Source organism: Catharus ustulatus (assembly GCF_009819885.2).
Source record: "Catharus ustulatus isolate bCatUst1 chromosome Z unlocalized genomic scaffold, bCatUst1.pri.v2 scaffold_26_arrow_ctg1, whole genome shotgun sequence".
Classification (NCBI taxonomy): domain Eukaryota; kingdom Metazoa; phylum Chordata; class Aves; order Passeriformes; family Turdidae; genus Catharus; species Catharus ustulatus.
Genome location: NW_024879445.1, coordinates 1453095 through 1480223, shown reverse-complemented (window position 1 = coordinate 1480223; position 27129 = coordinate 1453095). Strand labels below are relative to the sequence as shown.

Below are 27129 nucleotides of genomic sequence, written 5' to 3'. Positions count from 1 at the left end.
GCGCCCCCGCGCGCTGAGGGCGCGCGGTGCGCGCTTCCGCCCGTGGCGGCGGCCGGAAGGTGATGTGGCGGAGCGCGGCGCGATGGTAAGCGCGGGCCCTGCCGGCCCTGCCCGCCCCGGGCCGGGCCCTTCCCGCTCCCCTCCCTCTCCCCTCCCTCTCCGCGGCCCCGCACGGTCCTCCCGGCACGGGTGGTCTCCCCAGAGCTCGCTGGCACCAAAGCCCGCCGGAGCGGAGCAGCGCCGAGGCTTTGCTGGGAGTAGCGCGGGGCGGGTTTGCGTGAGGGGTTTAGTGACGGGGGGGGAAAAAAAAAACAGTTTTGTGTCTGTGCGGGGCATCAGCGGCCGGTGAGAGGTCGGTCAGGTGCTGTGCGTGTTTCTCACGGCATCCTGACGTCACTTTTGTGACGCGTGACGTCACGGCGGTGATGTGTGACGTCATACGGAGCGGTGCGTGACGTCATCAGGAGCGTTGTTCTGAGCCGCTGCTCTTCAGGGGTGTCATCAGAGGCCCTATCCATTTATTCATTATAATTATGGCTTAGATATAAAGCTACGTATTTTTAATATATATTAAAAATTACATGAGTAAATATATGTATATATAGACATATACTTATTTATGTGTGTGTATATATGGCCTTTATTTTATATTTATGCAAAATTTATATATCTGCAGCATGTATAATTAGGAATATATGATTATACTTAATATAACATAAAATATAAATACATATTTTTGATTTTATGCATATCTGTATGAATAGCTAAGTATGTAAATACACAAAAAGCAGGTAAGTACATCTATGATAAAATATCTATGTTTATATATGAGTTTATAATGTGTGTAACAAATACATGGGAATATAAAGACATTTATATAGATATTTATAGATGGATGTAAACATATAATTGAATATTTTATATATTTTATGTGGTATATATTACCAATATTGCTTTTCCTACAAACCACACACATAAAGTGTTGGTGTAGATAAATATATATATATAAAATATATGTTTATAAATATATACACTCTTTATATAGAGCCAATCTAGAGGCACATTGGTTTTTCTTTTTTTTGTTTGTTTTCTGCCCATTTTTCCAGTCTCTGTGCAGGTAATATAAAAGAAAAGTTTGCATTTCTGTCACAGTTAAAGTTGAGCAGTGAAATACTTTTTCTTAGTCAAGGTTTGTACTTTAAATGTTTGTACATCCACAATGTTTATACCAGCGCAGCAAATATATGAATTTAACATTAAAAGGGAAACCAAAGGAATAGAAACCAAAGGAATAGAAACCAAAGGAATATCTTAAGTTTTTCCTGTACAAAATGCATGTTTGTCCATAAATTCAGCAGTTTGTTTTAAGATAGGGGATTCTTGATTTTCCTAATTTTCCAATAATTTTTCTAATTTTCGTTTTTCTAATAATCAGAGCATTGATATTTTATCCATCATTGTATGGATGCTGTGCAGCTTGATGGAGTACTCTGTATTTCCTGTGCATTTGCAGAAAAGATCTCTATCACTTGAAGTTTCAAAAAAGGATTCCCAGGCTCCAGATCTTGTCACCAGCAGGAAATTGCTGGGAGTTGCTCACCTGAGCATTCCCTGGCAGATCTTTTAGATGAACCTGCTCTGGGGTCTGGGGCTCCAAGCAGAAAACAAAGGAGTTTTTTAGTGATGAGAGGCATAAATTATCTCAGGAGATCTAAAAACACGTGTGCAGGAAGCAACAGACCTCTAACCAGCACCGTGGAAAAGTGAATATAGAGAATTTCAGCAGCACCTCACTCTTCTTTATTGCACTTTAAAGGGTTTGAGGTGATAGAAAAAGGCAGGAGAACTTGGTGAGACATTGGTGTTGCTCAGTGTAATGATTAAATACAAATATTTAATATTATTATGTTACTTAAATTTTATATATTTCATAAGTGATACGTAAGAAATACATAACAATAACTTAAAAACAAAAGTAGTGTTTAAATCTGAGAAGGTTGTGGCAAGTGTGTGAGGTTCTGTTAGGATTTTCTTCTCCACTTGTCCCTGTTCTTGCTAGAGGTTACTCTCTGTGCCTCAAGGACCCTGAAGCAAGAAACTCCTCTAAGGGTGGTTTGCTTATGAATTAATGTTGAAAATAAGGTGAGAACAAGTTTTTTCAGCTTTGTTGTGATGTTTGAGTTTCTTTAAGAAAGCAGCAACCCTGCAGGGCTTTGGGATCTCCATGATGCCACCTCTGGTGTTAAGGCATTTTAGGGGGAAAAAAAAAAAGATAATTTTTGAGCTCACATTTGAGTGTGAGAGAAGAAACAGCTGCTGTCACTGTATCATGAAATGGAAGAGATTAGAGCTGCATCTCCAATTTATTCTCCAATGTCCAAAGAGTAAGAGCTGCAGTTGTGGCAAACAGGCAGCACAATTTTCTGAAGCTTGATTTCCAAAGGAATTCATCCCTTGGAAACTTTTCATCCCATTGTTTTCCAGGTGTCCTTACCACATCCTGCCCTGCTAAGCAGGTGAAAACTTGTGCTGGTGAATGGCCAAACAGGAAAAAAAAATTAAAAAAAAAAAATATATATATGTAAGGTGACTTTTACCTGTCTTTTATGTGAAAGCAGAAATTGTGGGCTTTTTTTTTTCCTCTTTGCTGCCAGTGGGTAGGAAAAGAACTCAAAACCCTCACTATTTTAACTGAAAGCATCTATAGAAGCTTCTGTGGAATCTGTAGAGGCTTCTCAGTGGATTCCAAACTTGCTGGAAATGTGAGGGATGCACCAGGGATGCACAGCTCCCTGGTTTTTTTAGGAGCAGGATGTATGTTGTTAGCTGACTTCCACAGATCAGTTTGTCCTGCCGGCTTTCAGGATTTTATATCTGGAAGTTTGAAGGGAGTTTTCCTGGTGGGCTTGGAAAGTTTGGCACGTGCATGGATGGAAAGATGGGAGAAGCCAAAGGTAACATTAAAATTAATGAGGAGCCTCTCACCTCCTGAAGGGTGCTCTTCACTTTCCTTCATAGCAAAAATGTGAAGTTGCACCCAGACAAAATTTTGTGATGGAGAATTATTTTCCATCTTCTTCCCCATCACCCTCTGGTTTGGGCTGGTCCTGGCCCCACAATACTGCCCAAAAATTGATTTAGGAATTTTCCACGAGGACAAACATTTCTGTCACAGTCTTTGTTGCTCTCTTAGTGCGATGTTTATAGAAGGAAGGGGAATTGCTCATAGAGCCAATTGTAAAAACATTCATTAGTAAATATTATTTCAAACCAATCTGTCGGATATAAACATACCAGAACCCAAGACACTGCTCTGAAAAAAGGAACTTTCAGGAGTCTTCAAGTACTAAGTTTTGTGTTGGTCTTATTCAGAATTACAAGAAGGAATCAATCCTGATTCAGATTTGCTAACAGCTTTGTTTTTATCATGACCTAAAGATACCCTCTTCTAGATTATCTTATAGTCTTGAAGTATTTTTGTATTGTGAATTTGTTTCACCTGAAGTGTTCAGTGTAGACATTTCTGTCATCTTAGAGGATGATGTGAAAACACATTATTAGTGTTTTATTTCTGTGGTTATTGAACTGAGGAAATTAATCTGTCAATGTAAGATGGTCTCTTTTTGGAAGAGTAGGATGCAGTGACTCTATTTCAACAGATTTACCCAGAATGACACTGGTTGTGAGAAACCATTTCTTTGCTGAGTTCCATAAAAAGAGTGAATGTTACAATTTAATTTTTGGTTGCCTGCAGCATTATACACCACACACATTCATTGTAGATGCAGCACCGAATATGTTTTTCTGCTAATGCACAGAGCTGGGCGTTCAGACTCAGCAGAAGTTTTTCATTTTCAGCCTTGTGGCTGTGGAAACAAGGTGGGAACAGCTGTGGAAAGCATTACCTGTCTTCCAGATGCTAAATATTCAAACCATGCACCTGAACCTCTGCCAAACAAGAGACTTGCAGAGATGCTGTGGACCTGCCCAGGGCCATGAGACATGACACATTTAGCAGAACCTGTCATTATTTCTTGACTGAGTATATTTTTTCCTGATATTTGTTTTCCACGCTTGAAAGAGATGGTTTGACTATGAATGAACAAAAAAAAATTGGTAAATAGTATACATAAATAAAAATATTTACAAAATATTCGCAAAAATACTTACAGCTCTGTTTTGTAGTTCTTGGGTAAATTAGAATAGATCTTCCTTTTTGAGAACTTAGACTTTTTGCCATGGCCATGTTCACACATTCCTGTAGCACCTTCTGTAACAAACCCCTGATTTCTGCATGCTGCTTTTGTTACAGAAAGGATACCACCTAATTCAAAGTGTGCTTTAGTAGGACTCCTACCTCTTCCATTCACACACAGAGGTTTTACTGTTTTTTTCAGTTTCAGTACTAAATTCATGGTGTGCTAAACAGTGTGGTGTGCAACTTCAGAAGGGAGAGTTACTTTAAAAAAAGGGTTATTTAAAATATTCCTATTATCTAATGGGAGAAGACAGCAGAGGAGAAATACCTCTGTAAAATTTAACATTGCATAATCTACAGAGAAGACCTGGAGGAAAAGGTATTACAAGATTTTACTGACATACCCACCATAATTTAATTTTTTAATGTGATTGGTTATGTTTCAAATAGACAGTTGACTGGAAAGCATACATGTTAGTTGTACTTGCCATTTAAACTTGACAGTGTGCTTCTCCAGAAAAATAATTGCTTCAAACTTAACTAATTTGGACTTTTTGTAATTTTTATAGTGCTAATTGGCATGCCTCTTTTACAAATGCTTGTTTTTCATTCATTTTGATCAGATTGCATTTGGCAGCAGTGGGAAAAATAATTTTTTTTTTTAATAGATTGGAAAATAATACAGTTAGATGCATGTTTTAATTAGTTTTTAGCATTGCTTTGGCTTTTGGGTTGTAGTATAAATCATGTACTACATGATTTATATCCTATTATTCTTCTCAATATTACACTCCTAAAATTTTGATTTTTACTGACGAATTAAGAATTGCAGGGCCTAATGGAAACCCTAGATAATAAGTATTTTCTCTTGCAGCTGTGTAAGGACCTCTTAATTAATATTCCATAGCTTGATTTAACTTTTCTGTGATTAAATTTTTATCAGTTCTTGCTTAACTAAAGTTTAACTGTAAGCTCTTGCTCATATTCCAGCATAAGAAAGGCAGCTGAACAATTGGGTGTCCATATTTGTTTCTTTGGCTCCAGGAAACATAATCATTCATCAATTTTGGTTTTTTGGAGAGGAAAAGAAAGAAACCCATTCTAGAAAGACTGAATATTCTGCAGCGTATTACACAAAGACTGTACTTTAAAGTATTCCAGTTACTTATCTGTGTTTGCCCACACAAATTGGTTATTATAATCATAACCACAGGGCAAAGTTTTGCAACTTGCTGGCACTGCAATGGCCTCTTGCTTTTATAGCACAGATGGATGAAATCATCATGGTCACGCTGCAATCATTTTGTAAATACTTAAAAGTGTAGGGAAGGTTGAGCTTTGGTTTCAGTGCTCAGTCTGCTGAGATAAACTCAGCTTTTGTCTGAGGCTTTCTACCAACCCAGAAGACAACAGCTCAGGGTTTATGTTGCCCTCCTGCACATTTCCTTTCCCATGATACAGGATGGTTTATTTTAAACAAAAGTTGTGTGAGGCAAGGGGAAAATCAGCAGGCCCAACACAGAGGGTTTCATCAAAACCTAGGGTGTGATTTATTACTGCGAGTTGCATCAGTAAAGGTTTGTGAGTGTGGTGCTGTCTGCAAGGACTGGGAACAAAACTGGGTCTGAAACACAGAATATTGAGATAATTCAGTGAGTGAAAACTGCAGAGTTGGATAAATTGGAGTGTCTTGTCTGTGGCTGTTGTTGTCAGTGCAAAAGAAGTGTTTAAAGTTAATGCATTCATTATGGCTATTTCTGTATATTGAATTAAATACTCTTGTGAAGTGAAAGGCCTGTTGATAGCCACAACTCTCAGCTGCTGCTTTTTTCCTCCTGCCCCAGTTTAATAAATTTAATGCTGAGGGACAGTCTTGTCCATAATGAGGTCTACAGGAGCTGTGCAACTGTTGTCATGATTCCCTGTCACTGTCACATAGGTAGCTTTAGCTTTCAGTCAACACTTACTAAAATATATTAAAATTAAGTTTATACTCAGATGGGAGTGCATTCAGACATCCCTAGCTGTTCCACTTGATTTCCAGCTACTGTATATTCCCATGAGTATTTATTTTAATACAAGCCACCGCTGTTAATCCCAACACAATAAAAATTTCAGGAGTATTAATTCCTTATGGTTTATTATATGGAGGTTTTACTGAGATAAGTTATGATCAGGAAATAATATTGAGGCTTTTTTTAAAGGCCTGGTTTTGGGAAGGATTTAGAACAGCCTTTGGGCATGTAGCTCTCAGAGCTGAAGTCCATGGTCTTAAATTTCCAAAGATATTGGAAAAAGGTTGGCTCATTCAAGTTGAGGTGAATACAATACCTTGTAGTGCTGCAGGTGATGTGATGGTGCTCCACACAGGAGGGGCCACGAGGGGAATGACACAGACTGGAGCAACTGAGGTGTTCCCACTATGTCAGAAATGCACCAAAAGCAGATGTAGAGGATTTCAGCCTCTGGAATTAAAGTTTGTATGGTCTAAAATGAGAATAAAATGCCATTGCTGGTTCTTTCTGGTGTTGCAACGTGAGTCTTAGGAAGTTAGTTGTCATTTCACCCTCATTCACAGTCTGAGCCAGCACCAGTTTCTGCATGTGCTGTGATCTCTTTGTAGTGGGGATGAGGCTCACAGCACCTACTGTAAGCCAGTCAACACAAGTCAAAAACTGCAATTAATACATTTTCATAAGAGGAGCCTAGTCTAAACAAACGAACAGCAACGCATCAGCGTTGTCCAAGCAGCTTCATATGTGCATACAGTGTTTCTTAAAAAGATTCTGAGCAATGTATAACTCTTGCAGCAGTTTCTAATTACATGAGTTGGAGCAGCCAGATGTAGGTTTCTGCTTTTGTGAATTCAGCTGGGCCATGAGAATTACTTCAGACGTGAGGAGCGAGGCCGTCTAATTCAGGAATAAATCCTCATTTCCAGAAACTGTAAGCAAATTTTGGAATGCTGACATCTGTCCTTTCAAAGTGTCTGTGGAGATAGACGTGTCATTCAGAGCACGTTCCAGGGGAAGGGCAGATGCAATTACAGCAGCACATATCTGGGGAAACACGTGAAGACCCCAACAAAGAGCAATTATACACAATTATATACTGCCCCAGTTGATTGACTGACAGCACATTTCATGAGTATACATTTACAGGAGGAAGCAAGCGTGCCCTTGTGCCATTTTGCAGTGTCGGAGTGCCCGGTGCCGCCTCGGGAAGCAGCTGCAGGAATTACTGGGAATTCGTGGGACTTCATGGGAATTCTCAGTGGCTGGCAGGCGCAGGGCTGTGAGCTGTCAGAGCAGCTGTCTGTCCCGCAGGACTGATCGAATTAATCAGTTGATAGGCAGTATCTGGCTGTTCCTAGACCCACAGGAGCCAGGGGGAATTGAGGGAATTGAGACTTCCCTGATTTCTGGAGCTGGCAGAAGCTTCCGCTGAGCACAAAGGCTCCAGAGGCTGCTGCTACAGGGCATGGCAGTGTGTTGTTCCTTTGTGAGGAGCCTGCCCATTATTTATGGCATGATGGGGCAGAAAGGATGGCTAGCTGAGCTGAAACTCTAAATTAAACATGATTTAGCAAAGGCTGTGGCAAGGAGAAAACCAAGCAGCCTCATGTTTGGGACAGGAGAGCTCCACACGTGTTTGGGTGTGGGATCACTGATCCCTCTTTACAAAAAGGCTGGGTTTCAGGGATGCTGAAATCTGTCCCATGCAGGGTGCAGAGTCAGAGCATCTCTGTGATGATGCTTGTTATCAGAGTGGCCTGTTGGACCCCACTGAGTTAGATACTGAAATTACTGTGGATAGCTAGCCCTGCCTAAAGCATGTGTTCAGACTGGCAGCTCTGTGCATATTTTGGAGTCCATATGGTTCTTGGAGACTTCTAAATAAGTTAAGATTTTTGTTTTGTTTGACTGTTGTTGATTTTGGGGGGATTTTGGTCACCAGTATCACAACAGTGATCTCAGCATCACAACATTTGTGTGTGTTCCAATGGCTTTCCTTCTCCTAGAGATTCTCGTTTTTCTCTCCTAATTTCCTGCTAGCACCATACTGAACTAGAATATTGTGATAATCTTTTATAATTCCCATTAGCAAGATAGATTTGCTTATCAGAGCTTCAAAACGTTATAATTTTGTGACATAGGAAGGAAGCATGTGCACATCAACAGAGATATGCCTCAGGCTGCATGGAAATGAAGGCTCTGATGTGCCCTAAAATATGCTTGCAGAAGGAAATGCCAATGTAATATCCCTTCCTAAGTGCTAAATATTTACCTTTAATTAAATACCACTACTCAGCCAGCTGGGTTGAGCAGTACGACCACAGGAGACAGAAGTTCATCAGAATTCCAGAACAAAGAGTGAATTTATTGCATTTGCTCTGAGACTATTTTTGGGTTTTTTGGCGCTCAAACTAAAACAGATTTGCAAATGAGCATAGCAGAGTGAAGGTAAAATAAAACTTTTTGAAGAAATTGATTCTTTCATCACCTGGTGCTGTTGCACTGACCAGAATGTCAGTTGAGACACTTAAGAGAAACCCCAGTATTGTAAAAAAAAGGTTAAAAAAAAGTTTATGGGATACACTTTAATAAATTGCCAAGTATTGCAGCAGTTTCTCAATAATTGTCTCTTCTTACTGCCACTAGGCTGATCAGTGTTTGCTATCAGCAGCAGAGCTTTACTTCTCAGTCCTAAGCCAATTTTATCCATTTCTTCAGGATTTATCATATAACTAGCACTTCTGGAAGTGCATTTACAATAAATATGTTTTCAGTGTAAAATTAGAATATTATTTGAAAATAAAAGTCAGTTATTGTAGTTCAGGTGGGCTTAAGTGTATATATTCTACAAAACTGTTAAATTTGGCCTGTAGCCTTTAAAAAGTGGTATATTAACAAACCTCTTGCACATTTTGTGTTATTTTTTTGTCTTGGCTACTACTGGTTTACTTGGCAGTCAGTCCTCACCTCTGCTTTCACTACTGTATCCCATTGAAATTCCATTCCATGCAAAGTTTTTCTGTCTTGTATGTTTCACTTCTGATGTTGCCTAAGGGATCACCCATGTTTTTCCAGAACCTGCACTTTGAGAGATGTAATTCTTTGTTTTCCTGATTCTCTTCCCTAGTCTGCCATCTTCAACTTCCAGAGCCTGCTGACTGTGATCCTGCTGCTCATATGTACCTGTGCCTACATCAGATCCTTGGCTCCCAGCTTACTGGACAAAAATAAAACAGGGTATGTGGCCTGATCATGTCAGACATCCTCAAGCTGTGCGCTTTCATCTGCAGCCTTTCAGCATCTCCCGATGGAGCGTGTGATAATGCAGAGCCTGCTTTGAGGATTTGCTCTCTTTAAAGATAAAAATCTTAATTTTGTACCTCACAATGCAGTGCAATAAGGTATTGGCAAGCACTTGGTTGCAATTTTATTGAATGGATTTATTAGCCTTCTAACCTTGCTAATACTGTGTTATTAATCTTCTAGATTTGTAGCTTCGTTGTTAGATGCTTATTAGAGATACAGGAATGAGAGACAGAAATAAAATATTCTCCTACATGTGGCTATTGTTGCAATGATTTATTTTTGATTCCTAGGGTGGGTAAGAAACCAGCAGAAACTGGATTTTTGTTTGTTGTCAAGATAGGTGTTTCACAGAAACAAGGTTGAAACACAGCTTTAGCAATAATCTGTAACTAAAAGAAAACTAATTTTTTTTTAATAAGCAACACAATCCTCATGTGTGGTCTGTTTAAATCATTTTATTCTCTAAAGTGAAGGAATTTCTGGAGGGGTTTTTGAAAGCTTCTACAAACCTAACTTTTTTTTTTAATCATATGTATGCTGGCTGTGATCAGCAGAACAGTGATTTAAATGTGGTGGGTGTTGAGTGACCACCATTCAGTTGAGACACAGAAATCTCTGTGGCTGTCCACAGAACTTCAGTAATGCTGTCACCTAAGGTTAGTGCAAAGGAGATGGTGTTTGTAGAAACAGGAGGTGATTCTAGGTGGAAAAACAGCCTGGCTTTTGGATGCTAAGTGTTTGACTTTTTCCATTAGGTAATTTCCTGTTAAATAAAATGTTCTTCTTCCCTAAGTGTCTTCCATCAGTTTTACATTTAAATTCAGAAGTGTCTGGTTTTAAATAGACTGTTATGACCAAGCATCCTGTGTGTTTGTCTTCTGAAAACTTTCATTGTAATTAACCTTTGGGGCTGCTGTTTTATTATCCAGGGGTTTTTTTTAATTTCAGCAGCGTAAGATACCCAAAGTACGCCAGCTTTTTTTTCTTAATTTGTAATTCTAACATGAAAACACTTGAGTCCTTTTATATGAGGCCATGAAATTGCCACTGGCATTAGAGGTTTCTTTGGATGGAAGCAAAGATGGAAGCAAGGATGACTTCATGAAGGGCAGGGAGTGGGAGACGAGGGGAGTTTGGGTGTCTGCTGGTGGAAGATAACACAATAGTCAATGAGGTATACACAGTAAGAAGTAAGAATGTTTATTTTACTGATTAAAATTTTAGTGCTGTTCTTGGCAAGGAGTGTTTCCTTTAATCTGGAGCTACTCTGTTTATTCTTGAGGCAAATCTGTCTGGAGTACAATAGAACTCTCTTCATAAAACATTTCCAAAGGGTGCTGACACTGTGGAGGAGTTGGGCGTTTGATGTGTAGGTTTGTATTTGTGTAGATGTGGGACATACCATTTAGTTTTATATATATATATATATATTTGTAGACTACTTTGTACTGGAGAATAAAACCTTGGCCTGGAAGCAATGAAATTTGTTTCCTGTGTGGTAGATGTTTACATGGAGCTCATATGGTGCTAAACCCCTGTCTCCCTCTTCTAATGTGCTCCATGCTCCAATGGAAATGTCTGGACATGTGGGATAAAACAAATTCTGGTGATATTTCAGTTTACCACAGAGATGCTCTTACCTCATCATTCCTGCTCCAAATCAAAGGCATAAAAAAGTAGCAATAAAATAGCAAAGTGACGGAGAGGAAGAATGTTGATAGTTATTCACTGTATTTCTAAGTGAGTGGTAACTTTGCTGAGGATTTAGGTCTGTTGATAATAAGTGAAGAAATACATTTCTGTAGGTTGAGATGCCACTGCACAGTGATGTCACCCGTCCTCATAACCCTGTATTTCCTCCCCCTCATTTCTGCTGAGGTGTGTTTTTTCCTACCAAGCCAAGCAGAGCTTTAAACCTTCATTTTCCCTGAACGTTTCCATGTGCTCAGTCCTGAGCAACAGTGTTAAAGGCTGGGAAAGCAAGTGGAGATTTACTGTTTCATGCTAACTAGAGGAGAGTGTGCACCACAACATAATTCTCTCCTCCCTGCTAACCAGAAAGATGTGTTAGCTCATGTGCAGCAGAAATCCCCTTTGATTTTCCATCAGCTTTGCAGTGGGGATGTCTCACACTCCCTCCTGCAGTGGCACTGGCCTTCTCCTGGTGAACACATGGCATTTTGCAGCACACCCAGCCTTAGCAGTCGTTGTCTGAGGCTCCACCAGCTCCTCCTCAGCCTGAGAGGTTCCATTTATTTGGGTTTTTTGTTCTTTTAGCATTTAGAGAGCCAGCACATTTGGGCTGCCAGAAAGCAGCAGGGATCAGCCAGGCCCACACCTTCCCCTGCATCCAAACAAGGATGGAGCAGAGCATAAAGGGTGGAGAAGAAATAATTACTGCAGGAGGGATTGCTTTGGAGCAGAATTATTCAAGGAAGCATCACTTTAATAAGCAGGTTTTGACTTGAAGAGGTTCTTGTTGTGGACCTGGGATGAGCACTGATGGAAAAACCAGGGGAGCAGGAGGTCTGCACAGGCTTTTCCTGCCGTGGCAGCTTCTCAGTTCTTCCAGAGGATGTATTATCAGAGGGTTCAGAATTCAATCTGCTTCTGCTCAGCAGCAGGTTGTGTGGACAAACCAAGTGCTCAGCTGTTCCAGTAGCACAAAAGCCTCTTTTTAAAAGTTCTGGTGTCACCATGTCTCATCAGTCCTCATGTCAGTGGCTTCAGGTTCATAAATTGTTAATTGCTGTTGTGAAACCCATCCTCTGTTTCGTACCTGGCACACCAGGTAGGAAAATTTCTGTTTTCACCAGGAGGGCTTTGTGGGGAAATGTGCAGTAGTAGCTTCACATTAGTCAAGAAATCCCTGAGAAGAGATAAAAATACCCTTGCTTAAATTGTGAGGCAAATTCAACAGACTTCCAGGCTGCCTGAAAGGATTAATGCTCTTTTTCCCATGCAATATTCTCGAAAATACACAAACAGAATGGTAATGTTTTGTTTCCTTGAGCTCCTGGGCAAGCTTTTGAGAGATGGCAATATGAGAAGCAGGGCTGTGGAAGTTTTCCTGTTGGTTTTGCAGCATGCAATCTGTAAATTCTAATTTTACAGAGAATGAACAACAGTTTTGAGAACCTGAGGTGCTATCAGTGGAGCACTTCAGGGCTGTATATTTTGCTCTACAAGATTTGCACATGAATGTGTTTCTACCTGCATGGATCTTCAAAAAAGAGCAGAGATGTCTTCAGGTTACTTTATTGTGTGACCTCTTAGCCTGGAAAAGTGGTGGTCTGCATGCAGGGATCATTAGTTCTGCTTGTGGAGCTACATAAAAGCAGAAAAAAAAGAGCTTTGGCTGTACAGAAATATAATCAAACCCAAATATGTATGTGTGTGTCTATATATATATATTTTGCTTGAGGTAAAACTGAAATTCAAAGCACAGATGAAGGTGCCTGTTTTCTAAAAATGAAAATGGAATGCTGTTCGTGATGAATTGGTCAGCCAGGGGTACATAAGTCAAAAAGCATTTCACTTTGAGTTTGAACACCTCAGTCACTTGGTGTTCACTTGCCCTACCCTGTATCTTTGTGTCAGAAACAGAGGAGGCTGCTGCAAGGACAGAGAGATACTGAGGTAAACCAAGGCCATAAAAGAGAACATGGAATGAAAGTAGCAGAGAAATAAAAGTGCCTGTTGACTGCTCAAGGATGCAGGAGCGAGTGACACAAACCCACCTGTCTGCATTTAAATGTGATAGAAGTAATCAACTCTCAGAGCCCAAAAAAGGGCCAAGACACACAATCAAACCTTTGTGGGTGTGAGTTCACAACATTATTTGTATTATTTGTATCTGCTACCTGCTTGATGGCAGTTCTCCACGGTGTTCTGTGGGGAACTAAAAGATTTGGGGGGATTTTTGTCTTCACAAAAATTTCTGTCTGAGGTACTTTATTGTAGATAAATACAGGGTTCTGGTGAAATCTTTAGATGTGGAACACAGAATGAGTTAAATGCATTTTTGCCTGCAAAAAAACCCCTGCTAGACTTAGAACTTTGCCACCTCTGTAATTCATAGTCTGTGCCCTTATGTGCAGGTATTATCTGCTGTTTTCTGGGGTTCAGAATGGAGTCATGACAAATGACTGTCAATTCAGATTGTTTTAACATAAAAGAAAGAAAATCAGTTGACATGGGTGTATTAAATCAAGAGCCTAATGAATTTATTTTATCTTTACAGACTGTTGGGGATATTCTGGAAATGCGCCAGGATTGGTAATTCTTTTTTTTTTTTCTTTCAAAATCCCTAAGATCAGTCCTATTTCTAGCATAATTTATTAGGATAATGTTACCATGTAGCAATGAAAACCATACACATCCTTTGTCTTCAAAAATGCAGTTTTGACCTCCATGAAATAAGGGGGCAGGATATTGCTTTCTTAGATTAGCATCATGGAAATCCTTCATCTTCTCATGTTAGTTCACATATCTGGTGTTACACTTTGAGAAGTCTTTTCCACTTTTTGCCACATGAAATAACCAAGGGTGTATTTCAGAAATCAGTGAATTCTTAAAAACAGCAGTCTGTTTGAAACTGCAGTGCACTGTTGGAAAAAAGCCAGATATTTACCTTATAGTAATAAAACAACATGGAGTTCATAATGCATTAAGGTTCTATTTAAGCATAAATGTGGTTTTTTTTCCCCCTCTCCTTTCTTTACTCAGCTTCTGTGCACTTTTGAATTGCAGAGAGCTGTTCGTGTCAAGTGACATCTGCACACAGGCTGATCAGCTCTATCTGATTCTTGACATTTTCCCATAACATTGGTTTTATATTTATTTTAATCCTTATCCTGAATTTATTTTGAGAAGGAAATTGGAATATGCAACAGAAGTTTAGTCTTAACATTAAGGTAAATCCACGATTTAGGGGAAAAAAAACCAACTACAAACCCTTCATCAGTGTTCAAATTGCATTTTTAATTCAGAGCAGAAACTTTGAACTTGTAATTCTAGATCTTCCTACTAGTCATTGAACTTGAAGACAGCCTGTGTGATTCCCTTTCTGCATTCCCAGGCAGAACATTTTACAGGATGTCAGAAAAGCATTGACACAAAAAACAGGGTTTTGGTGAAGACTGGTTGTTAAAATGATTGCAGATATTGCCCCAATTAGATAATAGACCTAGCAGAATCAATTTTAGTGCTGTAATTGAAAGGTACTGGGAAGGTGGCAACTGTCAGAAATTAATTTTGAGCTATACCAGTGAAAAAAAGTGTAAAAATACAGCTGCATTTTGGGCTTTATCAAGGTTGAAGAGAGCTCACCTTACCTTGCCCTTATCTTCTATTTGTAGTTAATTAAGTGCAAGATTATTTTTTTTTCAATTAGCTGTGTCTCTTTTGCAACTTGCATCTAGAGTGGACCACTTTGACTTTCATTAAGATTAAGAAGTGAAAGTGGGCTTTGGAGATGATTCCTGTCATTTTGTGTGTGTGTTAATCACAAAAGCAAGTAGAAAGTGTAGGTTTTAAAAATGAAAATGTCTGCTGGCTTCCTTTACATTTCACATCCCTGGTATGTTTAGACAACCTTTTCACATGTACATAAGATCTTAATCACAGGCAAGTGGTTACATATTTACAAAGTTGTGCAAAATAATGTTTAATCCTGCCACATGGTGATTTCTCTTTTAAGAAAATTAAGAGCAGAAAAGCATAACCCATATGAAAATTGTAATACCCTGAACCGTAGGAGTTGGACTTCCTCAAAATTTATTTTAAACAGATGTGAAACTGCAGACATTAATTCGTTCAGTTATTTGAAGTTTAATTAAATATATGCCAGATCATGACAGCATCTTGTAATGTCACCGGGCATTCAATCCTGTGTATGGGAGGTGTCACTGCAAGTATTTTATTTTTCTTTTACTGTGGAAAGTTTGTTCCTTCTGTGTTTAAAGGTCCTGCTGGTAAAAGAAAATACTTTTTTTTTTTCATAAAAATTGCACCATGCTAGACTTGGGAGCCTTTCTTTAATGTTTCCCTGAAAACTTTGTCTCTGATAAGGTGGTTTGCAAAGACAAAGGACCTCACACAGCAAGGGAAATTGAACTTTGCTTGAAGCAAGCAGCCCCAGCTCTGTCTTTATACTCCTGGGTGTGTAAAAATGGGGATTTTTCTCACTTTAAAGACACATTTCAGTACTACACTCCCTGGCAGTTCTGTAGGCTGGAGGTACCACCCACTGCTGGTCTCTCCAAGGAGGATTTAGTGGAACCATGGAGAATAAAGTTTAAGTGTAAAAACATGCTGCTAATTAATGGAGAAAGTGGTACCAGTCTGATTAACATTACTGATGTTCCCCTGGTTGTGTTACAGTTCCCCACCTAAGAGTCTTTTTTTTTTTCTTGGTGCAAAAGAGACCTTGTAACGTTCTGTCCCAGACCAAATGGGTGGGAATTCATCTCTCACAATTGCTTTTGCCACAGATGAAAGTCTATTAAGGAAACCTAATTTTAATCCATAGCTTGCCCTGGGAAGCTGTGACACCAATTTGAAAGAGTCAGAAAATAGAGGTGTCTGTGCAGCTTCTGTGATCTGCTGACCATTTTTGTCATGGAAATCTGTGGACCAGACCCCTTCCACATGCTGACAATGTTATGTCTTCTCAGCAAAGCAAAAAAAGGCAGGCATCTGGCCCTGTCTGTGCAGCTGTGAGCTCACAGCTCTGGCTGCTGCATGACACCCTGCACAGAAGATTCCCACTGCAGGTGACAGGTACCAGTCCCAGACAGCACAAGCTGCACCTCAGCTGACACAGAACAGCTCCTGAGCAGCCACAGAGGAGCAGAACCAGCAAAAATGGGGTGTCCTGGGCAACTTACACTGCCTGCCCCTTGACTCTGGCACTAGGAGGAAGCAGCAACATTAAATTGCACCTCAGAAAAGGTGGTTTGTGGTGAGATGGAAGCCCTTACATGGGCTTTTCACAGAATCACCCATCCCCACCCCTGCCATGGCAGGGTCACCTTCCCCTGTTCCCAGTGTCCAGCCTGGCCCTGGGCACTGCCAGGGATCCAGGGGAAGCCACAGCTGCTCTGGGCACCTGTGCCAGCCCTGCCCATCCTCACACAGAGGAATTCCCAAAATATCCCATATATCCCCACCCTCCTTCGTCCTGAGGCCATTCCCCCTTGTCCTGTCACTCCATGCCCTTGTTCACAGGTCCCTCCCTTAAAGCAAAGAGCCCCAGCTCTGTTTTTATGTAGCAAAATAACCTGTCCTACATCCCCACTGCCCACACATGTTCTTGTGAATGCACAGCTGTACTTCTGCCTGCCTTTCTCCAGCTAGAAACGTTGAATATCAGTTTGCACGCGCTGCTGTACAGTTACAGCACTGGGCTAAGAGCAGGGGGGTCTGTTTGGCCATGCCTGAATTTCTGTCTGTTCTGGTTTCTCTCCCTTCCTGCCAGGTGAGAGGAAGAGCCCCTACGTGGCCGTGTGCTGTGTGGTGATGGCCTTCAGCATCCTGTTCATTCAGTAGCAGCTGGAGAGTGTCCCCGAGTGCCCAACAGCAGATCTTGTGTCAGGAAAGGATGGGAAGCCTCACCAAGTCTCCTCTGTCACGATGGATCACCTGTCTCCTGTGGACACCCCTGCAGATGGACCAGCATTAGTGATCACAACCCAGATGAGATGTGCTTGTTAATGCCAGGTCAGCACTGACACTCCTGCTCTAAATCATGGAAGGGTGTCTGCTGCAGGTCTGAGTTTCAGGGGAGCTCTTCTTTTCTTTTTCTTTTTCTTTTTTTTTTTTCCACACCATGCAGTTGAAAAAGCTTGCTGGTTTTAATTCTTTAAAATTTCTTGTCCAGTAGATCTGTTGAATGAAACCTTAAAATGGTAAATCAGCCACAGCAATAAGACCACTTTGAAGAATAAAGAGTATTTTGACTCTAGGGGATGTTTATCAAAGTATTGCTGCCTGAACAATTCCTCTTAATTTGTAAGTGATGGCTCCACTCTCGTCCTAACAATATAACCTCTGTCTGACCTAAGTTACACTCAGCTATTTTTTTCCAAAGTTGTAATTTCTCAAATAATCTATTGATATTTCTGTTGTTAAGATGTGAAATAAAGGCAGGGACCATAATTGTGGTGGTGTCTGATCAGCTGCTGGGAAGGCACAGATGGGGGATCTGAGACACCTGGGCTGCTCTCTGTACAATACCACATGTACTCATTTCTAGAGGTTTAGGTCTCTCAGGTATGTCATTTCCCAGCTTCTTCCAAAATACTGAGAAAAGGATTTCAAAAGGCTCTGCTGCTGCTGTTGCATGTATGGAAGGGTTTCTGAATTAGCAGAATGAACAGTTTGCTGCAGATAAGGAAGTTGCATGTCATAATATAAAGGTTGAAGCAACTAAATTACTCCTACCCGTTGTAAAGATTAGATTGCTGTTAATGATACCTTCCATTAGTACTTATTTCTTAATTTTGCACACTTTCAGTAATCAGTAATGCCTGACAGGTGTGTGTTGTATCAGACAACTCTGTGACTTCATACTGGCTGCACTGTTTGCAGTATTTGTTGTTCTGGAAAGGCTTTGTGATCAGAAGGAGCAAAGCTAAAAAGTAAAACACACTGAAAGGTATGTTAAGTGTTGTCGTTCTTGTTTGAAAAACTTGTTTTCATCAATCCAAATTATCCTGCAACTAGGAGGAAAAGTGATTTTGAATAATGACCTTTGTGTTGTCTCACACGCAAATCTAAACTACCATCAGAAACAGCCATGCAAAACTTTGCTAATCTGGGCTCAGGAAAATTAGATTTCTCCAATTTGGGCCAAATAAACACCCCAGGCTGTGAACCAGAGCAGTGCAGAGCTGTAGGATTGTCACCATGCCATGCACACACACAAGCCTGGGACTGGCTGGGGAGTGCAAAATCTGCTCCTCTAAATTTAAATGTGGGTGCTGCTCCAAACAGGGCATCAAAGCAGCTCAGGTTTGGATTTCAAAGGAGCTGCTCCTCAGCAGGGGGAAGGGAGATTCCTGAGGAGTCTTGGGTTTTGGCTGTCAGGTGTATACATGTTCAAAATATGCAGAGAATCATCTGGTAACTTTTTATGTCGAGCAGTTATAATATTCTGGTTATTGCTTCTTTTAATGAATAATGGCATTTTTATGTTACTCACACATTTCCTAGTCATCCAAGCTGTTTTAATTACCAAATGAATTCTTAACAATCTCTGGGGTTTAGCTGCAACTAGGAATACCGCTGAAAGAACCCAATGAATTTTTTTGTTCTGAGTCTCTGCAAACTGCTAACATGAAGGATCTGTGTTGCAAAAACCTTCTCTGTTAAGGTTTTATCATCTAAAAAGCTCAGACTGGCTTCTTCCTGTTCGTTATTTGTTGTTCAGACTTTGTGATATGGCAGCTTATCCTTTTAGCCTGAATGTGGGTGATGGATACTCCCTAGTTGGGAATTTTCAAAAAAAAATTTTCCCCTTAAATGATGTTTTCAGGCTATCCATTAAGTGCTAGCTGCATGGCTGCTCAACAAAACTATCTGGAAAGAAGATCTTTAAACTGACAAGCTGCAGTTGTTTTCAAATTGCTGCCTCAGACAGGTGTTTGCCTCAGGAGTAGTTCTTTAGTTTTCAAGATTTTGGCTGTTCAGAGATTGGTACCTCATCTCGTTTAGTAAGGTACAGAGAAGATACTGGTTTCCCAGGTTAGAATCTTAAAACCCTTTTGCATTCTTGGCTTTCTGTCATGCACACACAGCAGGTCTGTACACCTTTCCCTGTTCAAAAAGTGACTCAATGTGACTGAAGCTGTAGTTGTGCCTGCTGCTGTGGAAAAGTATTTCCACATTGGAACTACATCCTATTTTCCTAAACAGCATCATGGATGTTGTTGATGCCCAGACATCTGAAACAAAATGTTTTGCTCCTGGAACACACAGTATCTTATGCCCTTGCATGTACTTGGTATGGATTAATATTAAATTAATTTCCATCCTCTTCTGGACCTTAAATTACCTCAAATTCAGAGCAGGGATTTGAGGAAGGCTGAACTGAGCATCAGTGATTGCCATGCTGGGAAATGAGTAAAGCATGAGTAAGAGATGGGATCACTGTGAAGGTCTGATGTTCTGGAGGGACTGATAAGCAGCTGGGCAGCCGTGGCTGGTGGAGGAGGAAAGACACAGTGGAGTCCAAGGATGACAGGAAGATTTCCTGTTCTTGGAACAATGTCCCTGTTCTGTGAATGCCCTTTCTGCCTCCCTGAGCACAGCAGTGAGCAGTGGAAATTCTCTGTCACCAAGAGGGGAAGCTGCTCTGTGTTGGAGGGAATAAATGCTCTGTTAGTGCTCTGAGGTTTTTATTATTCCAGTTTCCCTCCAGTTCTGTCCCACTGGCTTCAGGCACTCTCTAATGCCTAGGAAGGCTCACCATAATTGAGTAATGCCTTCCTCCCTTCTCCCTTTCGTAATCATCATCTGGAGAAGAGAAAACAAAACCAAAACCTTCCTAATGATTTAAAACGCTGAACTTGGTGAAACCCACCAGAAGCCAGGAAAGTCTGATCTAAACCTGCTTCTCAGGCAGCAACTTTACATTTTCTAGTCCAAACATTCCCCTGCTAAGGAAGGTTTTCCAGCCAGGTCTCTGTTCCCTTCCTTTTTTCTTGTTTCACCTGAGCATTGCTCGTTCCAGACACGTTTGGGGATTGCTGCCAGCATCCATTACGAGGCCCCTGTAGGTTCCACATGTGTTTGATGGCACTTGGCTGCCTAGAGAAGCAGTTTTCCCTTAGCTCCTGTATCAGCATGCTGAAAAACAGGATTTGAGCACGAGGCCTGAATTGTTTACCTGGCTGCTTTACAAATAGCACTTCTTTTCATGACACCCCTAGGCCATAAGGCTAAAGGTGTGGAGGAACAGTCATTCTGCAGGATCTAGTGGTTCTAATCTATTTTAGACCTGCAAGATCTAATAGTTGGGGAGAACCCTCCCCAGGTGCAACATGGAGCAGTGTCACAGGTAGCCTGTGCTCTGTGTGAAATTTTTTGACTCCATTTCCAGCCTGAAGGGCTTGAGTGGCCAAAGGCATGCCTGTGTTGTTCAGCCAGTCAGTGTCTGACAGGATATAACCCATCTCCAGAGGTTTTGCCTAAATTCCATGAGCTGTTTCACATAGCACAATGATCTGTCTCTTCACAGGGTACCCTTCCCTTTGACAGATGCAGCCCAGGCTCCTCTGATGGAACACCAGCCAAGCTCAAACTTCAGAGACCTCAGAAATAAAATCACCCTTGGCACTGCAGCTGCCTTATCTCTTCCTGCTTCACCAGTAGCTGCAGGAAGGTTGCCCAGCACTTCCTTAATCTGAATGAAAAAGACCTTGAGAAGAGTGTGTTACTAACTCATTAAATCCCCTCCGGTGTGGGAGGGATTTGCCAACATTTCCTCAAGGTTATAAACATTTCCAGGGACACAGCTGCAGCTGCCAGCTCTGGGACATCAGTAGGGGAGATAATTACTTAATTAAGGAGTGAGGAAGTTCCTTGCTGGCCTGTGACATTCAGAACTTGTTCTATGAGAGCATCTCATCATTTATGTTGTTGGAAAGGGCTCTTTGGAAGCTGTGCCACAGGAAAAGAGGTTTTCCCTGCAGCCCAGCTCTCAGTGAGTGGGAAGAAGGCAGTGCCCATCCTCAGCTGCCACATTTCAGTAAATGGCCAAGACTGCTTCACCTGAGGACCAACCCTCCAGTTTGTGCTGGCCCAATAAACCTCTATCATCTCTTTTTTTCAAAATAACACAAACACGTAATTTAAACTCACTACACCAATGAGTTTTACACCACCACTTCTGCTCTGCATCACCTGTTTACCTAGTCAGAAACACAGAGGTTAAAATATTGTATTTTCCCCCAAAGGAAGACAAGGAGGTTTAAAAAGGTAAAATTATACATGGCTTCATTTATTCCAGGGAGAAAAAAGGGTGGGGGGGGACAGGACTTGTTTTAAAGCACAAAAGACTTGTTCTAAAGTGAAGAAGTCAAGTCAGGTCAAAATATAAAAATACCCTTTTCAATTCTAAAATCCACAGCTGGTCATTCCCACATGCAAAAACTTAAATAACCTTTCAGAGCTGTAGTAGGGCTAGCGAAAGCTCCGACCAAATGATAGATGTATTTGGACATTTGGATGTATAAATGTCACACCCAGTGGAATTAAGAGGAAATAAATAGTAATTTGACAGCATTGGCAGGCTGTGTTTTTGACTGTGTAGCACCACCAGCATATTTTACATGTGTATCACAGTCATGAATAAGCCAGTCCAGACACACATTCACAGACCAGTTTGGATTTCCTATTAATCTACATGCTCATTTTCTTTCCCCCACCCTTTCCAGCTAATAAAGAGCCAAGGGAACGAACTGATCCGTGTTTCTTTGGAACAAATTACCTCCAAATTCTCACGATTGATTCACACAGGCTGGTAAAACTCCAGCAGACAAGGAGGAAAAAAAAAAATCCCTTCCCCAGTGATAAGGCATTCTTGACATTTGAATTGTTTGTCATTTACTAAGGACATAAAACCCTGATACCAAAGATGGCACTTGAAATTATCACTGGAGCCCTGCCTGGGGCTGGGGCTCCCGTTCCAGAGGGGTTTCTGAACACACTCAAGGAGTCAGTGTGTTCTCCCTGCTCCTCTGCCTGCCCAGGGACACGTTCTGGCATCCATCTGACCACTTAATGACACCCCTCCTGCACAGACCAGAGGCATGGCAGAGATTTTCATCTCCGAATTCACCGGCGCTTCTGGAACTAATAAAAATCGTTTCCTCCTCTTCTTCTCTCAAGGAAGAGCAAATCCTTTGAAATGCAGCTGCTTTCAGGTCATAGCTTGGTTGGTTGGGCTGACCACCTTCAGCATGGAATCACAGACTGGTTTGGGTTGGAAGGGACCTTAAAGCCTATCCCTGTCCCCAGTGTCCCTTGGCCATTCCAGGGATCCTGTGCCAGCCCTGCCAGGGAACAATTCCTGCCCCAAATCCCACCCTGGCACTGGGAGCCATTCCCTGTGTGCTGTCCCTTCAGCCCTTGGGAATTGTCTCTCTCCAGGTTTCCTGCAGCTCCTGCAGGCACTGGAAATAACATTGATTTCCCAGTCTCAGGGAAAGCAGCAGGGTGCCTCCCTATTCCACCCAAATTCTCCCCTGGAACAATTTCACCCCTAACTCTGGGTGAGGCACAGGACACGTGAGGAAATTCCTGTGCCAGGAGAGAGTGAAATCCACCCAGACAGTGCTGAACCAGCACAGACACACAGCAGCAAGCTCCAGAGCTTAGCAGCAGTCCTACTTGGAGTTTCCTTTTATCCCTCTAAATCCAGCTCCAGAAGCTGCATTAGAGCCTCTGATCCTTGGAAGTGTCTGAGCAATTTCTATTGCAGTCCCTGCTGTGTTTAAACAGCTTGCAGATTTTTACTTTTCTTTAATGAAAAATTCGATCTCGAGCATTTTGAAGATGGGGTAATTCAGTCTAAAAAGGCTCCTGGTTAGAGCATACCATACTGCTGATGGGGAAACTGGCAGAGAGACAATTAGAGACCTCATCAAAGCAAGTGGAGTTTTCAACAGATGGGTTTGCTGTTAAGCAATTCCACAGCCCCATCAGGAATCCTGAGGCATCTTTACTTGAAGTTCTTGGGAATCAGAGAAAAAACTGTGCTGAGCTACGTGTGATCTTACTTCAGGAGGTCTTGCTTCACTTTTAGGAGGTTGCCTGGGTTCTTTTGCAGCACCAAATCCAGGCAGTCAAACACCAGATCATTTCTGCTCCCAGGGAACCTGCTGTGCTTCCAGCCAGAGCATCCCCCTCCTGTGTGCCCTGCAGGTATTTGGGCAGTTCAGCTGTTCATTGATGGAGCTGGGAATGAGTCCTGGATGAAGACACAGAACTTTTCTCATCCCACCCTGCCAGAACACCCACCAGCTTTATGGGGAGCAGCTCTCAGCACATGGAAAACAGGGCAGGAGAGGAAAACTTTACCCACTTTGAGAGAGCTAAGACTGCTGAAGTATTAATTATCACTAAATAAGGTGTGGGATATATGTCTAAATTGCATGTAAAGGCAGAAAGAGTGGGACCTACTCAGGCTTTAAATCATCCAGGTAATTAATTTGTAATACAAATCTCAGTCATTGATTGAAACAGCTATAACTCCAACACAAGATATTTTAACAATTTATCACAAATTATAACTGAAATTCTAAGGCCTGTGCTATTCTGCTACAGATTTTTGCCTTCTCCACCTTCCAAACTCCTAATTTTCTGTTGTGTGCCCACCTGGAACAAACTCACTTGGGATGACTAAGCTTTACTTCCAAAACTCTCTGTTCCAACAGACTACTGTTTTATTCTCTTGAAAACCCTATTCTTAGAAATAAGACCTTTATCAAAACTTTCTATCTCAGAAAAGACATTATTAGCCCCCATTTCAACATAAAATGGTCTTGTTTTGGAGGGAAAATAATTATTTCGATGTAAATGTAAAGAATAATGCCTCGAAATGTCTACAAAATTTACAATTCACTAATGTGTGTGATGCTACCAGATGATACTCACAGGGAATGACAATGGAAGCGTGTCCAATTGGATGTTATCCCTGTTCCAAAAGTGCAAACTTTTAATCTCAGCTGTCCTTGTGATTTACAGCATCACTAATGGAAGCAGTTTAGCAACATTTTCTGGCAAGCAAGAGCATGTGCATCAGGGAGAGGGGGAAATATCCTGCATTGGAGGGAGAGGATGTGTTTGCTGAAGGGGAGAAGGATCCTGTCAGTGTAAAACACACAAATAGAATTAAAAAGTTCTGGGTTTTCTCTGTGTTTCTGTGCATCCATTAGTGAGTAGATAAATTAGACTCACTAGCACTGATAACTAATCTAAAAAAATTTCGATAATATCACGACCCAAACAGAGGTAAAATTATTTTAGCCCCTATCTTGGTTGTTTCCAACTGATCCAAAATTGTCCCAACATCATTCATTTGAGGCAAAGATGCCTCCAGAACCCATTTAGCCCCATTTCTGTTATTTTATGACAACACTGCTCTGTTTTTTGATAGTTATTCTCCATAATGTTTATACTTGGAAGCCTCTCTTCCCTCACAATTTCTTTTTCTCATAAAATTCCTTTTTCCTCAGACACTGGATTACCACCTATGTGTTCCTGCAGGACATCTCCATGACAATATTTCTGCTCAATCTAGCAGAAATAACATCTCACCTGGAATTGTCACACCTGGTGGTTTGCTCAGTGTTTTCCTCTCTTTCTGAGAAAAAAAAAAAAGCAATCAGATGTTGAAATGTGCACAGCAGATAGATATTCAACCTCTTTGGTTCTCTGTATCACTAAAGAAAGAATACTGGTTCTGTTTCCTCAAGGATTAGTTTTTCTTGACCATTGTTTCTCGTTCTTTTGGCTCCTGCTTGGTGGCTCCTTTCCACAAGCAGCCTGGAAGAAAGAGTCAAGGAAAGCTGTGGGAAAACCAAATGGCATCATTACAAGTGACACAAAAATTAAAATCTTCCCTTCCTCAGGCTGTTTACATTTCTAAAGGCTTGGGTGACTGAAATGCTAGCATTAATTAAACCTAACACCAGTCAGTTCTGCAGAAGATGTGTTTCGTAATGGTGAGAAAAGTGGAGAGACTAGAAATAGGGAGATATTTCTCTTTTCTACCACATCTGGTTGAAAAACAGTATGTTTTTCTAGGCAAGCATGAAAATGGAGATGAAAGAGTTTTCCACTAAAAAAAATAACAAAATTTTAAAAAAAATCTGGCTGATTATGATTGTGAAAGTGGTAGGGAACGAATCAAACCAGGAAAAGCCGCTGCCAACCTGCACAAATGTTGTGGCTGATTGTCAAAATTCAGTCTGCAGGAGAAGAAACACCAGGCTGTTTGTGTCCAGTCAGTCTGCAGGACTGGTTGGAATGAGCAGCTCCTCCCTCTCTGGGACCTGTGATCCACAGAACCACAGAACCATCAGGGTTGGAAAAGATCTCCAAGGTCTTTAAGCTCAAAAATGAGCACAGCACCACCAAGTCCCCAAGTGCCATCTCTGCACATCTTCCTCACCCTTGCACAGGACACAGAACATCCCTGGTGCTGCACAGCTGCAGGGATCAGCTCAGACAGCAAAATTTAACAGGCACAACCATTTAACCAGGAAAAAAAATCCCATTTCTGCTCCTCTCTGCTTTTTAACATAACTTAGAATGTGGTTCTGCAGCCCCAGGCTCTTTTCAAAGAGCAAATTGGCTGCCACATTGTGCATAAACTGGAGAAAAATGTTAAATTTGTTTTCCATACAAAAGCCACCGTGCCTTTGCCACTTTTTCCCTGGAAGCTTCCATCGCCTGCACCTGGAAAAACTGAGGAGATCCCAATGGTGGGCTCAAAAGTCCCCAGCTGTCCCTCAGGGAAAGACATGAATTGTCATTTTATAGATGCCTCAATTTTTAAGTTAAAACATCCCTTGACATTTTCCAGGCCAGGTTGGGCAGGGCTTGGAGCAGCCTGGGACAGTGGGAGATGTCCCTGATGTGGCAGGGTGGGAATGGGTGAGCTTTAAATTCCTTTCCAACCCAAACCATTCTGTGATTCTATGATTCATATCCCATTTACTTATTTCTCTGGATGTCTGGGCATTAAGACAATTTCAGAGATAAGAGTTCATACAAATTTCCAAAGTACACAGTCCTTAAACCATTGGGTTTTCATTGATTACAATTATTCCCAAACTCTGCCCTTCTTTTGAAAACTGGCATAAACCCTCCATAAATTTTGTATCTAGGAAATATTTTAAGCCTGAAACATTTCCACCAGAATTGCTAATACTGGATTTTACAGAGGAACAGGAATGCTCAAGGCCAGGTTGGACAGGGCTTGGAACAATCTGGGAGAGTGAAAAATGTTAAAAAAAATTTTGGAAAATGACAAATAGACCAGGTAGAAAACACAGAGCAATATAAACTGCAAAATATATAGAGAAGGTCTTCAGCAGAAGAGGTTTCCATGGAAAGGGAGCAATTAATCCCACTTGATAAACCTGGGGCAACATTTGGGTAACACAAACCACACAAGGTGTCTCAAACCAGGGCAGGTGCTGATAAAACACTATTTATGGTTCAGGTGACAAGAACTGCATTTCTTCCCTTTTTCTGTGAAAAAAGTTGCATTCTAAAGTGTATTTTCTTCTGAAGGAGAACAGTTTGAGAATAAGGTAGCAGGAATTAAAGTTTAAAAATACATTTTTGTAATAGAATTCTTAGTTTATTGGAATAATCTGAAAAAAAACCTGACCAGCTAGAGAGACAAAGGCAGAGACCTGGAAGTCTTGAGTGGATGAGCATGGGGAAGCCTCACAGAGTCAATGTTTCATGGGGGAAATGGAATTTTGGTGAGGTAGCAGTCAGGAAAAATAATCCCACTGAAACTGAACCTTGGTTTGAGTTTGATTAACCAAGGCAGAGCATCTTGAGGAGTTGGTGAGGAACAAGATCTGT

At 41.1% G+C, this 27129-nt stretch overlaps 1 protein-coding gene across 1 annotated transcript; it reads left to right on the top strand.

Annotated features, from left to right (window-relative positions):
• Window positions 1-7: 7 nt before the first annotated feature.
• On the top strand, window positions 8-18181 carry TMEM167A (transmembrane protein 167A). Its single transcript, XM_033086432.2, has 4 exons — window positions 8-85; window positions 9341-9450; window positions 13763-13797; window positions 17000-18181. The coding sequence occupies exons 1-4, from the start codon at window positions 83-85 to the stop codon at window positions 17068-17070; spliced, it is 219 nt and encodes a 72-aa protein (XP_032942323.1). The 5' UTR covers window positions 8-82; the 3' UTR covers window positions 17071-18181.
• The last annotated feature ends 8948 nt before the right edge of the window (window positions 18182-27129 follow it).

What these genes read in the sequence shown, in the direction of transcription:
- TMEM167A (XM_033086432.2), top strand. An exon ending in CTGGACAAAAATAAAACAGG is followed by an intron (nt 9,451 to 13,762) that starts GTATGTGGCCTG and finishes TTATCTTTACAG; the next exon opens with ACTGTTGGGGATATTCTGGA. An exon ending in CTGGAAATGCGCCAGGATTG is followed by an intron (nt 13,798 to 16,999) that starts GTAATTCTTTTT and finishes CCTTCCTGCCAG; the next exon opens with GTGAGAGGAAGAGCCCCTAC.